The 21352-nt window shown below is 41.8% G+C and overlaps 1 protein-coding gene across 1 annotated transcript in view; it reads left to right on the plus strand.

The window, feature by feature from the left end:
• csmd2 (CUB and Sushi multiple domains 2) overlaps positions 1-21352 on the plus strand; it is a 284867-nt gene that overhangs the window by 68839 nt on the left and 194676 nt on the right. The window contains exon 4 of the mRNA XM_050034139.1: positions 17662-17856. Within this exon, the coding sequence (XP_049890096.1) occupies positions 17662-17856 (195 nt within the window). The remainder of the gene's footprint in view (positions 1-17661; positions 17857-21352) is intronic.

Consider the following 21352-nt stretch of genomic DNA (forward strand, 5'->3'; position numbering starts at 1 on the left):
TTTCTTTCCTTGGCACCCCTAGTGTGAAGGTGCGGGGTTGTGTGCATTTCTGTACTGCACATAACACCCAAGGTTGTCTGTTGAGCAGTCAGAAAGAGTGAACATTGAAGTGTTCCTCTCATGCCTGTCTTTATTTTGGCTTCTGTGAAAGGCTCTCTTTGCTCCCTCCTGTTTCCACACTGACGGACTACACACTGACAGGGCCTACCCTCACTGCATCCCAACAAAGACACAGGGAGATTGTGAGGAAGACAACGGGGAGACACAGGAAAAGAGACATCAACTGGTGGAGAGGGGCCGGCAAAAGAGGAAACTGAAACGTAAAGTGTATGGGGGAGAGGAAATAGGAATAGAAAAAGAAAGAAAAAGAGATATGATGATTAGACTGTGAGCGATAGAAAGACAAGGATGACTCACAGCTGTGAGATAATGGATTAAGCTATGAGGGAATCTTCTTTCTCCACCCTGTTGGAGATGCATCATCGCGAAAAGCAGGTCAGAGGAACACAAGGAGCGCCACACGGCACATTTGCTGCACCGTTACTCATGCACAGCACTCACCCTTCTCCACAGCCATGCATTTTTTAAGTCAGTGAGCTCATCTCCCCAAAAAGCACTTGGAACCCGAGCTGCTCTCAATTCTCCTCTGACATAGCACTTCATTATTGGGTTTTGACCGCATAAAATGTCACCCAAAACACTTCTTCCCCTTTTACCTGTTTTGTTTGACTTCTCCTAAAGGTTGCTAGTGTTGTTATTCCTCCACTGTTTATGCGTGGTACCAGTCTGGCACACTAATTCTGTCACTTTATGAAAGTGTGTAATTAAGCGCCTCGGTTGGCCTCTTGTAAATGTCATCTGCTCAGCCCTCCGGATCGCAGACTTTGATGTAATTAATTCCAGCCTGAGATAACCCTCATCAGCCAACTTGCTGTAAGTAAGGGTGATAGTTCACCTTTTGAAGCTGTGCCCCTTTTTCAATGAGGGGTGTTAGGATTAATCCAGTCCTGTGTACATGTGCACAGTCACTTCAGTAACAATAAGGTAAGCTATGACTGGTTTCTGACTAGTTTGACCACAATTGTAATAATTATATGATCTTTCAGTGTTGTCCATTCCCTTGAAGATGGAATTAGCCTGACAGTTTTTCAGTCTCTATGGAAATACGCTACTGTGGCTGGTGTTTGATGTTTTGCTCATGGTGCTGCAAAAATCCAATCAAATTTGAGGATAAATATTCAAAATCGTTTCTGTGAATTTAAACCCAGGAAAGACAGAAAGGTGTATTGTGTGTTTTGTTTATAGCCTCTTTCATTGGCTTTCCAGTCATACATTGGAAATCACAGTTTTAGTGTTACCCAGCAGCCATTTGGTTTTGCCAGGTAAAAAGACAACTGTTGCATGTCAACATTGGTCTGTGAGTCAACCAAACTACAAAATTAAATGTACTCCAAAGTCGAGACAATTCATGTCTAAACCTCACTTCTGCTCCTCTCTGTCTTGCCCTCCCTAACAGTAATTTTTATCCTCCTCTCCCGGCCTCTATCTCTCATCAGGATTAGCCTCCTTCGCTTGTTAGCGTACTAGCGCTTTCTCTCCCTCACTCCCACGTTTGTCTCTCTGTACAATCCCTGTTTTGTGTGGATTAGTGCCTGTATTGTCCTCAGATTAGGGTGTCATTGTTTCTGAGCTGGGATGAGGTAGGAACGTGCTTCTGAATATATGTATGAGTGCGCGCGTGTACAGTACGTTCAAATGTGTATCCACATTTGGGACCAAGGTGATGAATCGCCTTTTGTACATGGAGATTTTTTTTTTTTTTACACCATGCAAGCAGCACAAAGTTGAAAGCTTTGTAGTGCCTGAGGAAAAGCTGCGTGACTTATGAGCTCTATTCTTGTTTATCTAATTGCCATCTGTCTTCTTCACTGCCAAGTGTTGATGCAAGAGTATGTGCAAGGTGTAAGCAATAGGGTGAAAAAAAACCCCCTGGAACTTGGGGCAAATTAGTGTCCACTTCTGCTTTGGTAATTGAAGGGCAGACTGACAGGGAGGGGAGCCTTTGAGGGTGTGAGGAAGGGGAGATGTGCTTTGATTGTCATGTTTTCATGTCATGTTCAGTCATTCATCACAGACAGGGAGAGAGAGAATGAGGGAGAGAGAGTACACAACTGTTAAAGGAGGTATGCGTATTGATTGCATAGTGGGGGTTCTGCTTTGGCTCGGTGTGACAGAGACACTCAGCAGGTGGGAGGCAGAGGAGGTCTGTGGATATGCTGTGACTATGGAGACACGCAAGAAATTCCAGGCGATACCATATCAGACTTCTCATCTATTGTTTGTGACAGTGTGGTATTTACTGGCTTATTTACTCCCTTCTCTTGCAGGTAAATTGGTGTGACAGTTTATTGATCCAGAAAATGTTTAGCTGTTGGAGTTTAAAAGTTATTCGGAAGGACAGTATGTAATCATCCTGTCTTTTGTGTCGGTAACGCTGCAGTCTTTTGGTTCCCCTCAATTGCTTCTTCCAATTAGTTTGATTGGAATTAAACTTTAAAGAACGTAAGGTGTATTTACCGAAGACGCAAGTATAGGCAACTTTAATAAACCTTTGTTTATTATTAAGCAGTTGTGTAATCTAATACATCATTGAAATTGCTTTGCATGCATGTTACCATCCATGATGAAACACCCAGCGACGATTATGAACAGTAACCAGTACATTCTTTCTCATTGCTTTAATTGATATCAACCAAGCGGCTCCCTCTCGGCTGCTGTGTTTAATCATTTCTCCGTTTACCAGGCTGCTCTCATGCGCAGCCATTCATCAGGCCGGACCTATCGATCAGCCATTGTGAAATCCCTCCACTCATCCCTTTCAGAGCTTATCGACTGTTGAGTATTCACTTGTTAGCCACCTAAATGTTAAAGGTCAAATTTAAGGTCTAGTACATTTGTTCTGGGAAGTGTAGTCAAAGATTTGTTGACGGAGTCTTTGTATAGATTTTTGTAATGATTATTTGAATCTGTCAGTGTGCAAATGTAATTGAATTACTGTGGCTGGTAATATAGACAAACATTTGAAGTCATGGTTACTGATTAGGTATAGGTTTGCTGATTGTTCTGTTTCAGATTGTGAATAATTCAGTCCATACTGTGACAAATTGCACAACTGAATCTTTACAAATAGCACAGACAGTCACATAAGCCAGGAAACAAAATGTGGCCAAACATACACACAAGTAAACACGCTCAAGCACTGCATAATATCATCCCCTTAACACTATCACATGGGTCAGCTGTGTTTGTTCTACTTCTTCTTCATTTATAGAGAATCAATGTTTGCTGTGCTCAGTTGGATTTCCACTGTTTTGACGCCGACAGCGGAGAAACAGCCCGGGCCATTTAAGGTTGATTTACTGGAGGGAGGAGAGACAACTGGGAGGTGTCACAGGGAAATAAACCTTCCTCCTCGGACTGCTTGGAAGTAGACAAATATCTTCACGAGTCACAGCGAAATTGGGCTTTTAGCTGATTTGTGTTTATCCTTGTGTTGATGTTTGTCCCTCTCTAAGTGTGTATCTCACTGTTGGCCTCTGTGCGCACCTGACAAGCTCTTGCTCAAGCTCGCAGTGCAAACGCGCTATCACTGGAGCGTAAAGTGAAGGCACACCTGTTTGTTTTGTGTTTGTCTCTCACCCATCATTTGGCATTGCTATGTGCTCTATTTGAGGCCTTAATTCACAGTTGCCATTCAGTGTAATGAGGCAAAGACTTGGAACAAGCTGAGGTGTTCTGTCAAAGGGGGGAGCCAGTGGATATTTTGGGGTGAGCCGTCTTTGTAAGAGTGGGTGGGAAGTAAAATTGGCATTTTTTGGCAGTCAAGAGTGGATTTCTGCTTCGCTTCCTTTATACTCACTATGCACGGTTGTGTAGCTCCTAAACAATGTGTTTTGAGTGACAATGAGATGATCACATGGTTTATTTATGTGTTTTACTTGGATCACCTCCAAATGCCACTTGATTTAGCTGCTGCATTGAGCATGGAGCTTTCTTTACAGAATGATATGTGTATGGATTTACGGCACTGTCCATTTATATTGGCTATTGGTGGACCTGAATAATGTATTTGTTCGTAGTCTTGCCTTCTTGACAACATCTATTGGTGTTTGTTACAAAGTCACTGCCTTTCTCTATGATCCGTAAGCTGAAAGGAAACATAAAGGATGAAGCAAACATGGACTATAGGATGGTACATCCCCAGGGAAGTAAACCCCTACAGCAGGTCTGGAATCAAAAGAAAAGACTATCTGGGGGATTACGGGGTGGGATTTGAAGGAAACGAGCCTGTTATACCAGAAAACTTCTCCTTTAACATCAAGTCATTCTTTTGGGGCTAGAGGGGATAGAGGAAGACAAGGAAGTACAGAGTATTTAAATAAGATGATTACACAGTATACATGTATAGAAAATGCCTGGAGGAAGTGTGATATAAAATAACGTGACACATCCAAATCTTGGGGGGAAAAAAGATAAGAGGTGAAATAGAGAGGAGCAGGGCGTGTTCTGATGGATTATCATATTGTGATGGTAATAGTTCAGAAGAGAAGAAATCCATATTGCAATAGAACACTAGCCATGCACCAGAACATGGCTATTTAATGGATTTTATGATTGCATGATTCATCCCATACAACTACAGTTCAATAATAGGCCAAATGTAGCTAATTATACATCAGAAAAAATCTAAATGTGGTTCACTTGATGATGATTGCAGGGTCGATGAGAGAGATTGCTTCAGACATTCAGCAGAGGATCTGAATGGAAGCAGCCAAACCATTTGTATATGAGGTAGAACAGTCCATTCAAATTTGGATTCCTCTCAGAAAAACTATGGTAATATCAACAAATTGTTTCTCAGGGATTTTTCACAGCTCTTGATTCTTTGCTAATTTAGTTTATGTCTCTTGTTATATGGTAGTAAAGGCAACTGGAGCTCCTACTCTATTAAAAATAAACAGTAATGCATTGCCAGCTGTCATACAGGCAGATCAGGCACTTGGTCTAAAAAAAATTGCGAGCAAAAGAAATAAGGATGACAGCATGATTTAACTGGTGAAGCAGAGCGTGCAGAATAAAGGCAGTGCGAGTGTGACTTAGAGTTGAGCCAAAAACAGAACTGCATAGAGTAAAGATGCTTCACTCATACACAGGCTACTTGCTCCATAGGAATGAAATACTTCCTTTGAGCATTTGTCCATAGAGACCTTTGTCAGAATGTGAGCCATTGTATTTTATACATTATATATATATATATGACTCATGCACTGATATTTATTTATTTATATATATGCAGTGAAGAGGTGCCAGTCTTCACCGTATATTTGGAGCAGAGCAGTCAGCCAGTCAGAGCCAATAATAGCAACTTGACAGTATTTTATAGAGTTCAGTTAAAGTCCAACTGAAATCACAGTTAGTCATCCCAGTCTTTTGGGAAATTTCAGAAATGCTACTTTGAGTCTCAGCTGGCTGGAGGGGCATGTAAGTTAGGACTATTGCAACAAATTTTGAGAGTCAAATTTAATTCCAATAGTAAAAAAGTTAATACTAATCAAATACTAAAATTACTATTGAAATGTGTACATTTTTAATAAATGTGTTTTTTAATGAATCTTTATAGTGAATCTCGCCCTTCTTGCCTTGCTGCTCCGTCTCCTAAGATAACGTACCCAAAGTACACTCTCCCGCTCTGACAGTGTGGTGCTCTGAATAACGAAATGGTATATTGTATCAGTGCTCTGAACGTACCAATGGTCCATTTTGTGCCAGAGTGTGCTCTCGCTGGTGCTCGGAGTGTCACATCTGGTGAACAATAAAGTTAACCCCTCACGTTACAATATCATGAACGGCCGAAAACAACGCACCCACGGATACCAACTCTTGACCATTTAAGAAGCAATGTGAGATTGAAGCTATTCATTAAAGTTAACAAGTTAGCACTATTCATTTCATGCCTAAGATGAATTATTAGCACCTTTTTGTAAATCCAAATGTTAAATTGTAATGTTGGAATGCCCTCTAGTGGACAGAATGTGCAACAACCAAATGCCGATGGTGGCATTGGTAAAGCATAAGCCTGTGGAAAAGGTGTGTAGGAACATAGTTGATATTAATAATAGGCTAAATCTGAGAATAAAAAATTGCAAATAATTAGAATGTTTAAAATAACAAGGAATTAAATTCAATTTGGGATTACAGACGGATTCCAGAGCAGGATTTCGGCAAAGGGTGCCATCATGAAACCAAAAAATTTCAAATATTAACTTCTCTGATTTAGTGTCTGATTTTCCCTGAAAGGAGAGCACAGGACAAATTATACACGGAGCAGATATGTATGCTGAAGAAAAAGCAGTTTTGCTCTGTCATTTTGTAACAAATGATAATATTAATTCAATGATTTGTCATATTGATTACTTTAAGATATGACATGGTAAACAGGAATCACAGAGTTTACCATCATCAGTAAAACAATTCCATAATGACTGTTATAAACCAGTAGAGATGACAGACTGTCTGTCTCTCCTGTCAGTGACAATGAGGTGGTTGTTAGCAACATGATTCACTAGCATGTGTGTATGTTTGGGCGTTGTCTATATTTACACAGTGCTAAAACCAGCAGCTCCTTGGTCATAAAGGCCTGACCAGTAAAATAGGTGTTTGGCCTCACTGACTTTGTTGTGCTCCTCAGACAGAGCACTGACCTGTATTTCCCTCAGGTTAGAATTTATGTGTAGTTGTTGGCCCCGTGGGTGGTGGAGGTGTAGGGGACTGCAAACTGTGTTGACCATCGAGAGTCAATGCCATTTTTCATCAAAACAACATATCATTCAGAAGTAAAGTAATGACTGCAGCCTGGGAGGCAGTCAGTGTGCACTTCCGGGTGCATTCTTGGCTTCACAAACCTGTCTGTCAGATGTTGTTTTATAACTGTCAATCTTTGGCGGACTCTGGTTTTGGCATTTGGCATTATCTGTCAAATTAGCAATAATATGAAACTAACATTGCCTATATACTTAATTTTGATAAACATGTCTAGGAAACCCACTCCATTTTGTGTTTGTGCTATTTCCACACTACAGTACGTACAATAAGATTGAAACAGGAAATTACCAGCTGTCAACAGCTCCATACTGGGTATAGACTGTAAGCTGTGGGCCTGCTGTGTGTTCTTTGGTTGATGAACAAATAGGAGATAAGCTACATTTATATAGTGCTTTTCTAGTTTAAGCACCACTCAAAGCGCTTTACATCACAGGTACCATTCACCCATTCATTATCCAATCAATATTGCCTTCGCTCTCATAATATTCTTCAATTGCTGGTTCCAAGGGTGAGAACAGGCCTCGGCAAAAAAGCTTTTATATATGCTGCTCCTTTGTCCTGGAATAATTCACAGAAGGATCTGAAACTAGCCGAGCTGATCACTGTAGGGTAAGTCGATTTTAAAGAAGACATTAGCTCTTTAAGTCAATGTGACTGTTCCTAAATCATTTTAGAAATTGTACCCTTGTTTGTTTGTTCTTGTCCTGGTCATTGTATTCCATGTTAATTGGATACTGTGGTTTTCTATTCAGTTGTAGTGGGACAGTTGTATATGTCTGTTTGCCTTGTAACTTGTAACAATGTTTTATGCTGCCCTCTTGGCCAGGTCACTCTTGAAAAAGAGGTTTTTAAACTCAATAATGCTTATACTTGGTTAAATAAATATATGTATTAATTGTATATATATTATGATATATTCATTTTTAAGATATTTTTTGTATTGCGCTTCATTACATTGTTCGAGGGACGCACTGGACACAGCTGTTGCTAAGGCTAACATAGCAACAATAACCTATAGCTATAGGTTATTGTTGCTGGGACGATTAAGCTTTGCTAGCTAATATATGCTAACATCAGGAGTCACCTGTTACCATAGCAGCAGTGACAAGCATGGGCTAATGGAATGTAAATTGAGTGCAGAATCAAGCCATGTTGTATGCAGATAAGATTAATTGAGTTTAGCACAAAATGCATGATTTAAGCATTTAGTGAACCTATAGAAAGTAATTACATTAATTCCTCATGCTTACCATTGAACTTGGTGGTTAATTTATTGTTTTATATAAAAATATACCAGTCATAAGGATTGTATATCAAAGAATAAGTTTTAGTACCTTGATGTATTGGAATTAATGATGTCTAATTATTATTTACATAAGCCTATTTTATTCCTAACCCATCAGAGATGCATCCTTGCCTTTGACCTCTGCAGGCGACAGGTAAGAGAGAGAGAAAGGGAGCGAGGAAGAAAGTGATAAATTTAGGGGCGAAGGCAAGGTTAAATAAAGGTATTGATTAATCTTTTCAATGCACCTTTGCTTCATCAAGCCACCGCTGCTCTATTATCTGCACAGGGCAGATAACTAAACTGATGGAAAACTAAAGTGAATTGAAGGAGACATGGTTAATGGGATGTCAGTCTGAATTGGCATTTGACCCATTGACCTGACAAGGTGAGACATACTTCTAAAGAATGTCCGGAGGATACTGATTCTTCTAAGCTCCGTATCCTAGTCATGTGATGTATGAAAAGATGGTACAAACATGCCAACACAGGTTGGAAGACAGCCTTGATAGGAAAGAGGACTGTATTTGAAAGATGTTTTAGATTTACTGCATTCTAAGAAAAGAGGTGCGCTTGTTTTTCTCACATTCCCCACAAACCTGCACGTTTACGCTTCAACACTTCCTCTTCCACAAAGTCCTCTCTGGTGGGCCTTTACTGTTTCCAAGGCAACCTGCAGAGTGGGGAAAAGAGGATCGGCTGAGGGGAGGGCAAAGCAAGACAAAATGCAGGAAAACAAGATAGCAGGGTAGGCGGCTTCTAGTTTTTGCCCAGACAGCAGCACCTAAGGATGGTCTAACTGTCTTCCCATCATGCTTTGGTGTAGAAGGGGATAAGCTGACAACTCCTGGTTGGACTGCCATGAATCTTATTATGGAAATTCTTTTTCACACAAGATGAGCGCTTATGGTTTTGGTGACCCTGACCTTTCTTTTAGCGTCACTCTCAGGCAAAAACTTCCAAGCATAGGGATGGTGCATCAGGATAGGAGTAGACATTTTTAACCTGGCAAATCCCACTAGCATCAGAGCTGGGTGGCTGCAGTGATGTTGTAGGTGCAGCAGCTGCTTTGCTAAAGCAGTCAAACACACAGCTATAGTTATATAGAATGTTTTTGTAATTGTTTTATGAAGTTAATGAATTTAGCCCTGTCAGCCATGACTGGATACCACAAAATCTAAAGGAGGAGCTTAGCAGTATTTCGGTACTGCCCAGTCAGGAACCAGGACCAATTTAGTACCCAGGCTAGATACTTATCCCTACCAATCACTTATTGATATCAAGTCTCTTTTCTCATGAAATCTGAAATAGGTAAACCTCACTGCATGGGACTAATGTGTAATGTAAAGATGTATACACACTGACGCTGAGGCGTATCTTATGATGTGTCAAGTACTGCCCCAAGCACCAATAGGAAAAGTTCTTGACCTCAACTAGTCTCTCCTCGTCCATTCTTTGACACACAGGATAGGCAGCAACAAAGTTCTTCTTGAGGTGAGTAGTCGAACTGCCACGAGAGCAGAAAAAAAGAGCTGCTACAGGAGCAGGAATGTGCAAGCAGGGAGCAAGTGGAAAGAAAACTATTTTTTCACGGGTGGTAAGGCTAGAAATACGACAGTGGCGTGAAGTGTCAGGGGCAGGGGGTCCACAAGCGCCAACATGCTGTCAGCTGGTGTGGGGTTGTACATAGAAAATAATAGAGACAGGTGTTTTGAAGTGCACTGTTTAGCAGCAGTGTGTTTTGGCCTTAATTGGCATACACATCATTGCTGTACTATAATTGGTGAAGTCTATACACCAACTTTACTTTAGCACATTTGAATAAACTTGTTCTATGAAATTATGGAAATTTTAATTACCTTGTTATAGTTTTTCTCCAAAATTGTTTTGTGTCAGATACAGTGTTTGATAGACTCACTCTGTTACATTAAGTTGTTATTGTATTCTAGATGACTCTACGGCATCAGTAGATTATAAGTACGACAAACATTAGTAGTGCAATATCTCTGGCCATCAGCTAACTCAGTGATAAATGGACATATATCAAGTAACCCATGTAGTTTGCATTCACATGTAATCTTATTGATTTGGGGTAAATGTGTCTGTGTATCTGTGAACTTGAGCTTGCAGGTGTGACCACAGGATTTCTGTGATTTTAGTTTGAAAGAGTAATGCAGTTGAGCGATAAGCCTGAAAAGCCAGGGGGATTTAGATGCTTCAAGCCAGACAGAGTCAAGGCCGTACACAGATGTGTTGATCTCTCTTCCCAGCTCCCCCAGCCCTGTCATCTGTCTTCTGACTTCCCTTCTCATGCTCCCCAATCCCTCTTAGTTTAGTCTCATATATAGTGAATGGCTACTGAATGGCACATTATTCCGTTTTGCAGACATTGTCGGTAGCCATCAATTCTGTATGAGCTCTCTTTCACACCTCAGCGCCTCCCACACAGCAACTGGCCCTTTTTACTGCACCTGCTGTTGTGTGCGTGGGAAATGAGGATATCTAGAGTTCATTCCACTCTGTATTTGTATGCATTTTTGTGTGTGTGTGTGCGATTGTGTGCACACAGAGGTTCAAACCCTCATTCTCACGCCAGAATTTCTCTTGTTGTCAGGTTAGAGAAGCTTTATGCACAGCTAAGCTCAAAATCAGGCAGGGATTTTCAAAGCTGGAACTCTAACCCCAAACCATTCAGGCAGCGACATGCCGTACAACATTAACTATTAGCCGCTCACCCAGGTACACATACAATTTTACACATAAACACTCTCAAATGTGATTACGCGCAGTAACTTTGATAAGGGTTTTCCTCTGCCTGTTGAAATCTAAGGTGGCTGGGCCAAGTGTGTTTCCACTACCTTAAAATCTAAGCATTACAGGCTGTGGAGAACACTGCACAGTCGTTAGCGTATAAAGGTATGATGAGGCAAATTCAGTGGGATGATGATTCTTGGGATGATAGGATTCCAAGCACAGGCTTTTATAGTCTCAAAAAAACATGCAATGCAGCTCCTACCCTTTCTTGTCTATCTAAAAAGAAGATGTTCCCTGAATTGTTTTCTGCTAGACCTTCTGAAAATAGGGAACTTGTATGACATTTGGAGATTAAACAGGGACAGGCACACTGTGACAAGTTAAGCCCACAGCAACGATCAACTACCTTACCAGTGAACTCTAAATCAGCAGTCAGTATTTCAGTTATCTTACTTTTAAGCTGTAAAATGTTTGATTGTAATTGGGAAATTCCATTTTCTAAACACCAACATGTCCAAAGCCTGGTCTTTCTAAGTACATAGTGTAGGTATACATGATGAAATCCCTATGTGTATAATCTATATGTGGCTGTAACGCACCTAGACATACAGCAGTGTGCCAACAGAGGCAGGAAAGAAGACTGCTCAGTATTAAACATGGATGTGATCAAGACAGGTTTTAAAATAAAATAAAAAATGGTTTGTTTTATGAGGCAGGGATTGCATTTATCATATTTGTTAGAGCTTAAGGATACACACAATGTGTTTTTGGTGAGTAACTTGATGCAAATATAATACTCCCCGGGGGACATTGAACTGACAGAAGTTCTTTGTTAGCAGTTTATTATTATTTTTATACCTCTTTTAGATGCAATAATGCACCTACACACGTGCACACAGCAGCTGTAGGATGCTATCTCTTCCTTGCATCTAAGACAGAGTTGATTTCTGCATTCCTCAGCCTCTCTAACCAGAAGTGATGGGAGTTGCCAGCTTTTGTTCGGCCCATGTGTAGGGAACAGGAGGCATTGATTGAATTGCTGCTTGACAAAGCAGAAACTGCTTATTGAGCTAATGCACCTGTGTGTTGGGATCGATCTTGCAATGTCACATCCAAATGCATAGCAGGAAGACGCGAGTAAGGGAAGAGGCACGGGACAAGGAATGGAAAGAGGGCGGAAATCGGAAAGACAGATTGGAAAGAGTGAAGTGAGATAAGTACAAAGTTGGATACAGAGAGATAAAGGCAAACATTGAACCTGTAGTGAACTGAGTTGGTTTTCTTAAAAAAGTAAAACTCCAAATCACTACAAAATGTGAGTCTGTATGGTCATCGTTTCTTTTTTCCTGTGTCTTGCTGTCTGATGCTGGAAATTAATTTAGAGCCATGGGTTGCAGAACGTAGCTCCTTCCTATTGATGACAGCACTGTTTTTGCCAACATCCTTGCAACTGTTTATTCCTTACCATCTGCTTACAGTATCTGGATCTTTTTCTCCCTCTCTGTCGCTCTGTCTCTTGGTCTCTTTCTCACTTCAGAATATGAGTCAGTCTTAATCACTACCCTCTACCTAATTGTCCTGCTTACTTAAACAAAGGTTGAACACTGAAGAATAACACAGACAGGAAGAGAAAAAAGGTTCCTAGTGATGTGGTCAGAGAACAAATTTCTTTCCCGCTACTTGCATTGTATACCGCACCTTCCCGGTACATTTCAAAGAATATTTACATGAAAATACTTGACCTGTGGTGTCACACTGTCAGTCATGCATTTTGTAGCTGTTTGAAACATGGCAGAAAGAGTGATGTTGGATCAATTTTATTGAGACAGGTTTGTCTCCTTCACTTGTCATCTCTACATGTTTTTCTCTGTAGCGCACATACTTTCACGTCTTTTTCCTTGCCTTTTCCCCCCAACCTGAGCATATTACCTCTGATTTACTTACTCATCAGACACAACAAATAATAATAAATCTGCCATTGAACTTTTAGCGGAATTCAGTGTTTTCTGCCCTTCTCTCATTGTCTGCCATTTGCAGCAACTATATTCGTCCATCTATGAAAAACACTTTCTTGTACGAAGCCTCCTGCTAAGAAATTCATGATCTCTTTACTTTGCAACACTAACTTTTTTAAAAACCATCGTGACAAATGGGTTTTACAATATGCAGGGGTATATTACTATTCCCTCTTCCTTAAAGGGAGAAGATGACAAATTGAGGAACTGTCTTAAAGACCCCCAGCAAGAGAGAGCATCAGTCTTATTAGGGTCAAAGGTCATCCCACAGGAGATGGGCTTCATACCATCTCCTTCTCCACTGTCCTTTGTTCTAGTCACCAGGAGTGAGAGGGTATGGAGACAGGTGGGAAAGAATAAAGGAACGTAAGCAGATGATGTAAGGGGCCGATGGTGTGATGGATGGCGTGGCTCCCTGCTCTCAGCGTGTATGTGTGCGCACACATGGTTTGCTCCCACTTGAGCGTGTTCATATGCTTCCACTGTTAGCCAGTGTGAGCCGTAGAGGGGGATGCATTGATGGACGAGGAACATCCTTTGCCGTTTCAGCAGTGGAAGTGCTTAAAGCATCTGGGTCCTTGGGGACGGGCCGTGTCACAGTCTCCCATCCTAGTGACTTATGGACCTGCCATGACAAACACCCAAGGGCTACTGTTGCGGGTTTTGGTGTGGGGATATAATGAAAGCCAGACCCCCTGCAAGAAACCCACCTCTGCTCTCACACAGAAAGTTTTCCCATGAAGGCTATAAAGCAAGTAGAATAATTTCAGAAGTAATGTTGATGTATGAAAGCATGTGCAGGGGAGGAAATTAATGGAGAGTAATGTGAAGTCGCCTTGCAAATATTTAATATTGTTTTCTAATTATTTCTCTCGAGCTCCTTGGTGTGTGTGTGTTTGTTTTTGTGTTTCTTCCCCTTCTTCTCCCTTTTCATACTCTCTCTCTGTTTAGGATTTTGCCTGCAGGAAGAAACAGAATAGATTGAGATAAATGAGTTTAAGCACACAGTGCAAAAAGGCTGTTTTTTTATACACCCCTGCCTGTTTCCTGATTGTGGCTACACTCAGCTCTAAGCAGGTTCTCTTGCTTTATTATACGTAAAGAGAGACATTACCTTTGCATGAATTGTCTGCTGCAGTTTTGGAGTTCGGTCGCATTAAAGTGGGGAAGAATAAAACTTCATTTTCAGGTGTGCTGTGTTGTGCGTTATGCTGTCTCCATGCACAATATCAAATACTCTCAATGTATTTTACTCTTGATGTTTATTGGTGACAGATAAATTCACATTGCACAAATAAAGGGAGTATGGATTCTCAGGCAGGAAAAGAGTATTTCCCACTCCAGTGCTCGAGGCATAGCCCTGCTCTGAGGATTGCAGCAGTAATGGCACTTTTAGACCTAATTTACTGCCCAAACTAATAACCTGAAATGGACAGTGTGATGAGAAAATCACATACATGCACGCACACACACGCACACTCACATATACAGTACATCCATGCCCATACGTGCACATCTGCACTCTTGACAGTGCGGTGCCCTCAATCAGTTCTGATGCAATAAAATCAGTCATCCTGTTCATCTCTGCCTCTCTCTTTCACTCTGTCACTCTCCCTTACACACACATACACACACATTTCCCTTGTTATCCTCCCAGTGTTGCATAAACCTTTTTCCTCACACATATGCCACGGCGGACATTTTGACTTGACATAGCAGAAAAAAAACATTAATGATGGCTCTGTTCCATTTAGGCGTGCCACTGTATGACAGCATACACAGTATCAGAGTCCCGGCACTAGCACAAGTCAAAACGTCTGCTGTGAGGAAGTCATCTATTCCTGCACTTCTCCTCCAGCCTTCTATCCGAGCTGACCCTCCTCCCCTTACATCTCGCACACGTTGCTCAGACTTAAACTTTTGTGACACGAGCTGTGTTGATCCAGCCTTACATGCTCACAACCACAGGGGTGAAGCATTTACCTGCATGCCACCAGGGCCCCCTGTGGCCATGCTGCAGCATTGAAGCATGAGTCCCAGCGGCTAATATGCTAATCAGACAGAGTCCTTGTGTATATGCTAATCTGGTGGTGATGGAGGGGAGGCTGTAATAAGGTGGCCTTGGCTGGTCAAAATAAAGGTTATGGCACAGTGGAGCCTAAAAATGACAAGTCAGTCTTTCATCAGATTATAGGATTAGTTCAGAGGGACAGTACCCCAACAATTACTTTAAAAGAAAAAGAAAGCACAGAGTCATGTAGGAGAGAATCCTTGATGTCTCAGCAGGTGTTCTACCTTCAACAAATGATGTGAAATCACTGATTGGGGCGTTGAAGTGCAACATGCAGCTGATTTTATCCTTTAAGAGCCTCTTCAGAAAAGCAGAAAATGTCATGCTGGACAACAAGGATTTGGCTGATGTGTTTTGCTGTTGGCCGACAATGCTGATACTGAATTTCATGATTGAGGCTGCTTTGTGTTTGTAAATCTTTAGGTTGGAAAATCCGAGTAAAACAAGCAAGCATTGGATTGGATATTTGTGAAACATTTTTTAATTAAAATTTAATTTAAAGGAAGAAATAATAAATTGCAGAGAGAAGATGATTTTTGTGGCAAAATTTAATCAAGTCTGTTGCCCTAAATGCCGCTGCACACACAAACACAAATTTTAATACTTTTATTTTCATGCTAATTTTTGGATAACTAACAGAGTATAAACGCTGGATGATACAAACTTTTTCTGACATTTGATATTCATACCAATTTGTATTCTGTCAGTCAATGACGCCTTTTTCCTAATATGGAGACTGACATTGTGTGTTGGTGAGACAGCAGCACGCTGCCTTCGTTTTGGACATCTCTGTCATCTGCAAACCCCTGAACGCTCCTGCCATGAACGGAGACTGCCGAATATGTATGCAAATAGTCAGAATTCACAGCTGTGAGATAGTGTCACTAAAGGCTTACACTGTCTCGTAGCTTCACAGCTAAAGTAACCTTTGTAAGGGGTACACACACACACTTCTCAAATCAGGCACCTAGAGGTCATGTTTGTTGTCTGATGGTGGACTGGACACAAACTGTTTGCAGTCGATTTATTTACCAGCCAGTTAATTCCACAGCTCGAGCCCTGTGGAATGCACTGTTGGATAAAATGATTGATCCGTCCTTGTTAGACCTTGCTGTAAGGAAATGTTATCTTACGGGGCTACAGAGGGAGAAAGATGACAACAAACAAACAGAATATCATTTCTTAAACCAAAATATTAAAGTGTTTTGTGTGTGACACGTAAAATAAAAAGATACAAAAAGAGTGTGGCAAAGATGACTCCAAGCATCTTAATATCTATTTCACATTGCACCGTGTTACTTATCCTCGTTTAACCTTATTTATCTTAAAACCACTGAAAAACATTTTCCAAACTGAACATGGAGCTGGATTTCCTCTCAAGATAAACATCTTGCTGTACACCCAAAATTATCTAATTGCCTTTGAAACGCTCTAATCTTTGAAATACATTACGGAGCTGAACACATCCAATAGGGTAGAAAATCAAGTATGCATTGAGCGCGATGTTGAAGTGCCGGTAAGCTGTGTTGCTGTATAGGAGCCATTCTGTCCACTCCGGAGTTCAGCCCAGTCCCTGTGGAGAGACTGAGTTTCATCCAAAGTCCAGCACATGCCCTGGCCAGCTCCCTCACTGTGTGTGACTGGGACTGGGGCCGCAGGCTGGATGACAGAGTGCACGTGTGTGTGATGCATGTGTGGCCATGGCGGTTCTTCCACACCTCTGAGGGTTTATTGCGTGAGATGCGGCAAAAACAAAACCAACCACAGAGTACACACTTATGTAGTATATTAAGCCGATTGTTCTACAGGCTTAGCCGTTTTACTGGGTGTCGTCAAGGGGAACATAAACTACAATCACGCCTGTTTTACTGCAAGGCTGAAGCAAGAGGTTCGGATATTGGCTGAACTTCCTTTGAACTTGATTTGCATAATAACACACAATTAGACAAGGGTCTGTCAATACTGGGCTCACTTATTTGCATGCAAATACATGATTGGAGACACTGCGATGGTCAACATGGCATCCATGAATGACTGAGTGACTGCCATGGTTATCCGAAGCACTGTAGGGAGAAGACAATGAAAATGTAAATGTACTTCACGGCATATACAGTGTTTAAAAAATAGTATTATGTTACATATCATGGTAGTTTTCCTGAAATTACCCAACTCAAGCTGTGGTGGGGTGAATTGGGAAGAGGTCATGTTAACTCATATATTCACAGATAGACTTATGTATTATGTATTTTAATTGTGTTTACAGTATTGTTTACTGTGCTGCACCACAAGCTGCCCCTTTGGGGACATTATAACGACGTAATGAAGTCTAAGACTCTGTGGGTTTTCACGACATGGTCTGGTCTGTGTCATATTATCAGCACTTCTGCTATTACACTGAATTGTCTGTACATAACTAGGAAAAAGGTTTTATAGTGTGTTTTTTTTCAGTGAATCATTGCTTAGGTCAGATATATTGTCATGAGCAGATGGCTCTGTGTATGTGTATGTGTGTGTGTGTGTGTGTGTGTGTGTGGCTAATTGTCACCAGACTCTTCCTCTACTTTTCCCTGGTACTCTGGCTCTTGTCAGTGCTAGCATTAAGCAGCACCACAGACTCCCTTATTAACTGTCCATTCTCTCCCCTCTGTCTCCAGCTCTGCCCAGCTACACTTGTGGTAATCCTGGACAGCTACTCAATGGCCACCAGCAGGGGTCCACGTTCAACATAGGGGACAAAATCCGCTACAGCTGCAGCCCAGGCTACGTGCTGGAGGGTCACACCACCCTGTCCTGCCTTGCCACCTCAGCGGGGACTGCTGCCTGGGATTTTCCCCTTCCCTACTGCAGAGGTATGTCGGAGGACCAGGCTAAATCCTTAATTTGTTTTGTCCACAAAGCAAATGTTCTGATTGCGTCTAATGACTTTGTAGGAAAATGCATGCCTCAGAGGACTGACAACCATCCCTGAACTAATGTTATTTAAAAATAGATAAATAACAAAGATAAAAGATTTGGTGAAATAATAGGGAGGTAATTTTAGCATCACCTGCAAAGTTGGATTAAAAAATGACAAGTCGGGATAATACCAGCTGACAATGGAGCAGCTAGACCAAGTGACCTAATGAACAAGCACAAAGGTCGCCGTTCCACTATTTAGAAATGTGACTTGCACAACTGAAACATAAAACAAGATAGTTTACAACAGAGGAAGGAAGTGCTGCTCAGCTCTAATAGCTGGCTCGACAGGTGCTCTTTGGTGAGGTAGCTAAAAGTACAAATCGAAGGATCCACAAAGTCTTAAAGTGTTGCAGACAACCATGTAAAAAAACAATGGCACTCGTTCGTAAGGTGAAAATATTTCATATATTCTTTTTTTTTAAGATATTTTTTTGGCCATTTTGCCTTTGTTGGACAGGACAGGTAAGTGTGAAGGGGGAGAGAGAGAGAGAGGGGGGATGACATGCAGCAAAGGGCCACAGGCTGGATTCAAACCCAGGCCGCTGCGGCAACAGCCTTGTACATGGGGCGCCTGCTCTGCCACTAATCCACCAGCGCCCAATATATATATTCTTTACAGGGTTTTCCCTGGGTTTTTTCAAGACCAAGGTGGCAAAGGCCTGTCGCGGGGGGCATCTTGACAGCTGTACTTTTAGATACAGTCCCCCCCTCTATTAAATATGAAAGGAGACCCCCACATGCTTGAGCTTTACACTGCTGACTTGTATCATCAGAACAGACATGTCCTGTGATTTTCAGCCTTCTATGATTATATTTACCCTTTACAGCAGGCACATCCTGACAGCTGAGAATATTACTGTCAGGTATTGTCCCCCCTCTATTAAATATGAAAGGTGGCTGAAAAATCACAGGACATGTCTGTTCTGATGATACAAGTCAGCGGTCCTGATATGTGTGTTTCTCTCCTAAAATACACTTTCTACATCTCGGAGACGACGTCTTTCCACATACGGGCTTCCTTCGCCTTTCAAACGGGGCAGAGCTCCGTGGGAAACAGTAGGAGAGACACAGCCCGAGGGGGAACCGGGATCTGACACAACATTGGAGGGAGGAGCAGGTCCGTGGAGCTGTGCGCCAGATGAAAAAACAAGCGCGTCGCACCGAATGTGCGCCGCTATGGCGTCGCTTTGGGTTGTGAGCGCGCATGATGTGCATCTACATTGAAAGTAATGGGTTTGTGCACGCAAAAGACGCTACATCTGAACGCCCCCCATGCACACACACACGCTTTAACCAAGGCAGCGGCCAGAATCACCCAGGCGGCCCGCCTTTGTCTTGATAGGCAGGGAAAACCCTGCTTTAGGCAAAGGCAGTCAAACAGACCACTTTAAGATTAAGTCTTAAGTCTTTTTTGTACATGAAACAAAGTTTTTTTTTCAACTCTCTGAAAAACTGAAGAATCATAGTATTGTTAATGACAACGTTGACCTTGCTTGTAGAGTCTGTTCACTTGTTAAACAAAAACATCTTCCAGCCCACACACACTCATATATTTCCACATGCCCCCACATGATCTCACAAGGTTTTCTGTGGTTATACTGATGTCTTATTTACCATGACAGGACCTCATGTGTTAGCTCCCAGTCAGGTGCTTGTGCCAGTTGTCCTTCCCTCACAGTTAGCGAGCACCCCTGCGGCAGCGACACCTGCCAGTGTGTGTTGTCTGACCCAACATGACACAGTTCTTGAAAATGGTTCACTGTAGGCAAACGTGATGCTATTGTACAGAATTTTGCAGGGTTTCATTTTGTATAGAAGTGACTTCTCACATACCTGAAATATATGCATATGTCATACACATGACAGTTTGCATGTTCATGTATGTCCATTTGCAGTGACCATGTGTCCGTGTGGCCGATGGTTTGTGTCAGTGTGCCTGCTGAGCAGAGCGCTGTGACACAGTGCCATCTGCAATGAGGCCGGGAGTCAGGAAGCCCACATAGGAGCACACATGGCTGGGCACCACGCGCCAGCACAGTCCCCACCTACCCACCCACTCACATGCAGACACATGCACATGCCTGTACTCCACATCAGAATGTGAAATTATTATGTGTGCATTTCATTCATCTGCTTTTGCAATTTCTTACGTTTAATATGAGAAAATGTGAAGAACTCAGTCATCTGCTTTCCCTCTGTCTTTTCTCTATTATTCACCAACAATTTGCTGTTCAGACATAAACTAAGCTCTTTCATTCTCCTCTCCTCGTGCCCAGCCAGGCTCCTTCTTAAAAAAGAAGAAAAATGCTCCAGCACTAAGAGGATGTGATTAGGCCACCTTTTCAGCAGAAATTACACGCCAACAAGTTTCAGAAACTGGCAATTTCCCCTGTGATTAATTGAGGTCTCCCAGTGCCACATAAAAGTCAGCGTGTACACCTGAGTGCTCCTTCATAATGCATAAGTGTATTGTTAATGTCACTCCAATTATAGAGCCTGCCCATATGTGTAAAAGCAGAACTGACGCTGTACTTTGGGAGCGGGGGAGAACATTTTGGCACGGTCACCATTCTGGACTCGGGAGAGGACAAATGTGCCAACGCTGTCGGGCCATAGATGATAGCCAGCCATTGATGGCACAGATAATGTTTTACATTTCCTGTTTTATGCTCATCAGCGTGTTCTCTCAGCTATAATCTCAGAAACTACATCACAGTTGTCATGAGGATACTTATAAGTGATTTAACATCACTCTTTTATTCCATTTCTGACGCTCTCTCCTAACCCCTAAGCCTATCTTTCCACTACTGACAAGCTCTAGATGTGACTGCTTATACGTACAGCATCACATGCACGCACGTCTATTTATCTGTGGTTTGTGCACACATTTTATTTGGCCTATTACAAAAGCACGCTTATTTTATTCACAAATATAGTTTTCAAGCTTTAGCTTTACATGTTTGGTGCATAAAAACATGCATGTTGATGGCATGCATGTTTTTATAGCTTGCTTGCATTGCCTATGTTTCCCTTTATCTTTGTTACCGTGATACTCAGAGGAATCGAAGCGGCTCCTTATATTTTATGGAAGACCATGACATCCTAAGTGACAGCCTGAAAATATGTACTGTTCAGCCATGGGAAGCATCCTGACATCGACAATTGACTGAGGAAAAAATGTAATAAGTTTCCGCACACCTCACATATTGAAGTGTTCAACAGTTTTTTGGTTTCACACGGTCCATGGTATAGACATTTAGTTTTCCATTGTCGTAGAGCACCGGCATCGGCCAGTGGCAGCCACAAAATGAAGAGAGCGACAGAGAGAGTCAAGGTGAAGGAGAGAGTTTGCAGTCAGAGACTTCCCTTCAAGTGTGAAGAAACCGT

This window comes from Epinephelus moara, chromosome 22 (genome assembly GCF_006386435.1).
Source record: "Epinephelus moara isolate mb chromosome 22, YSFRI_EMoa_1.0, whole genome shotgun sequence".
In the NCBI taxonomy this organism is placed as follows: domain Eukaryota; kingdom Metazoa; phylum Chordata; class Actinopteri; order Perciformes; family Serranidae; genus Epinephelus; species Epinephelus moara.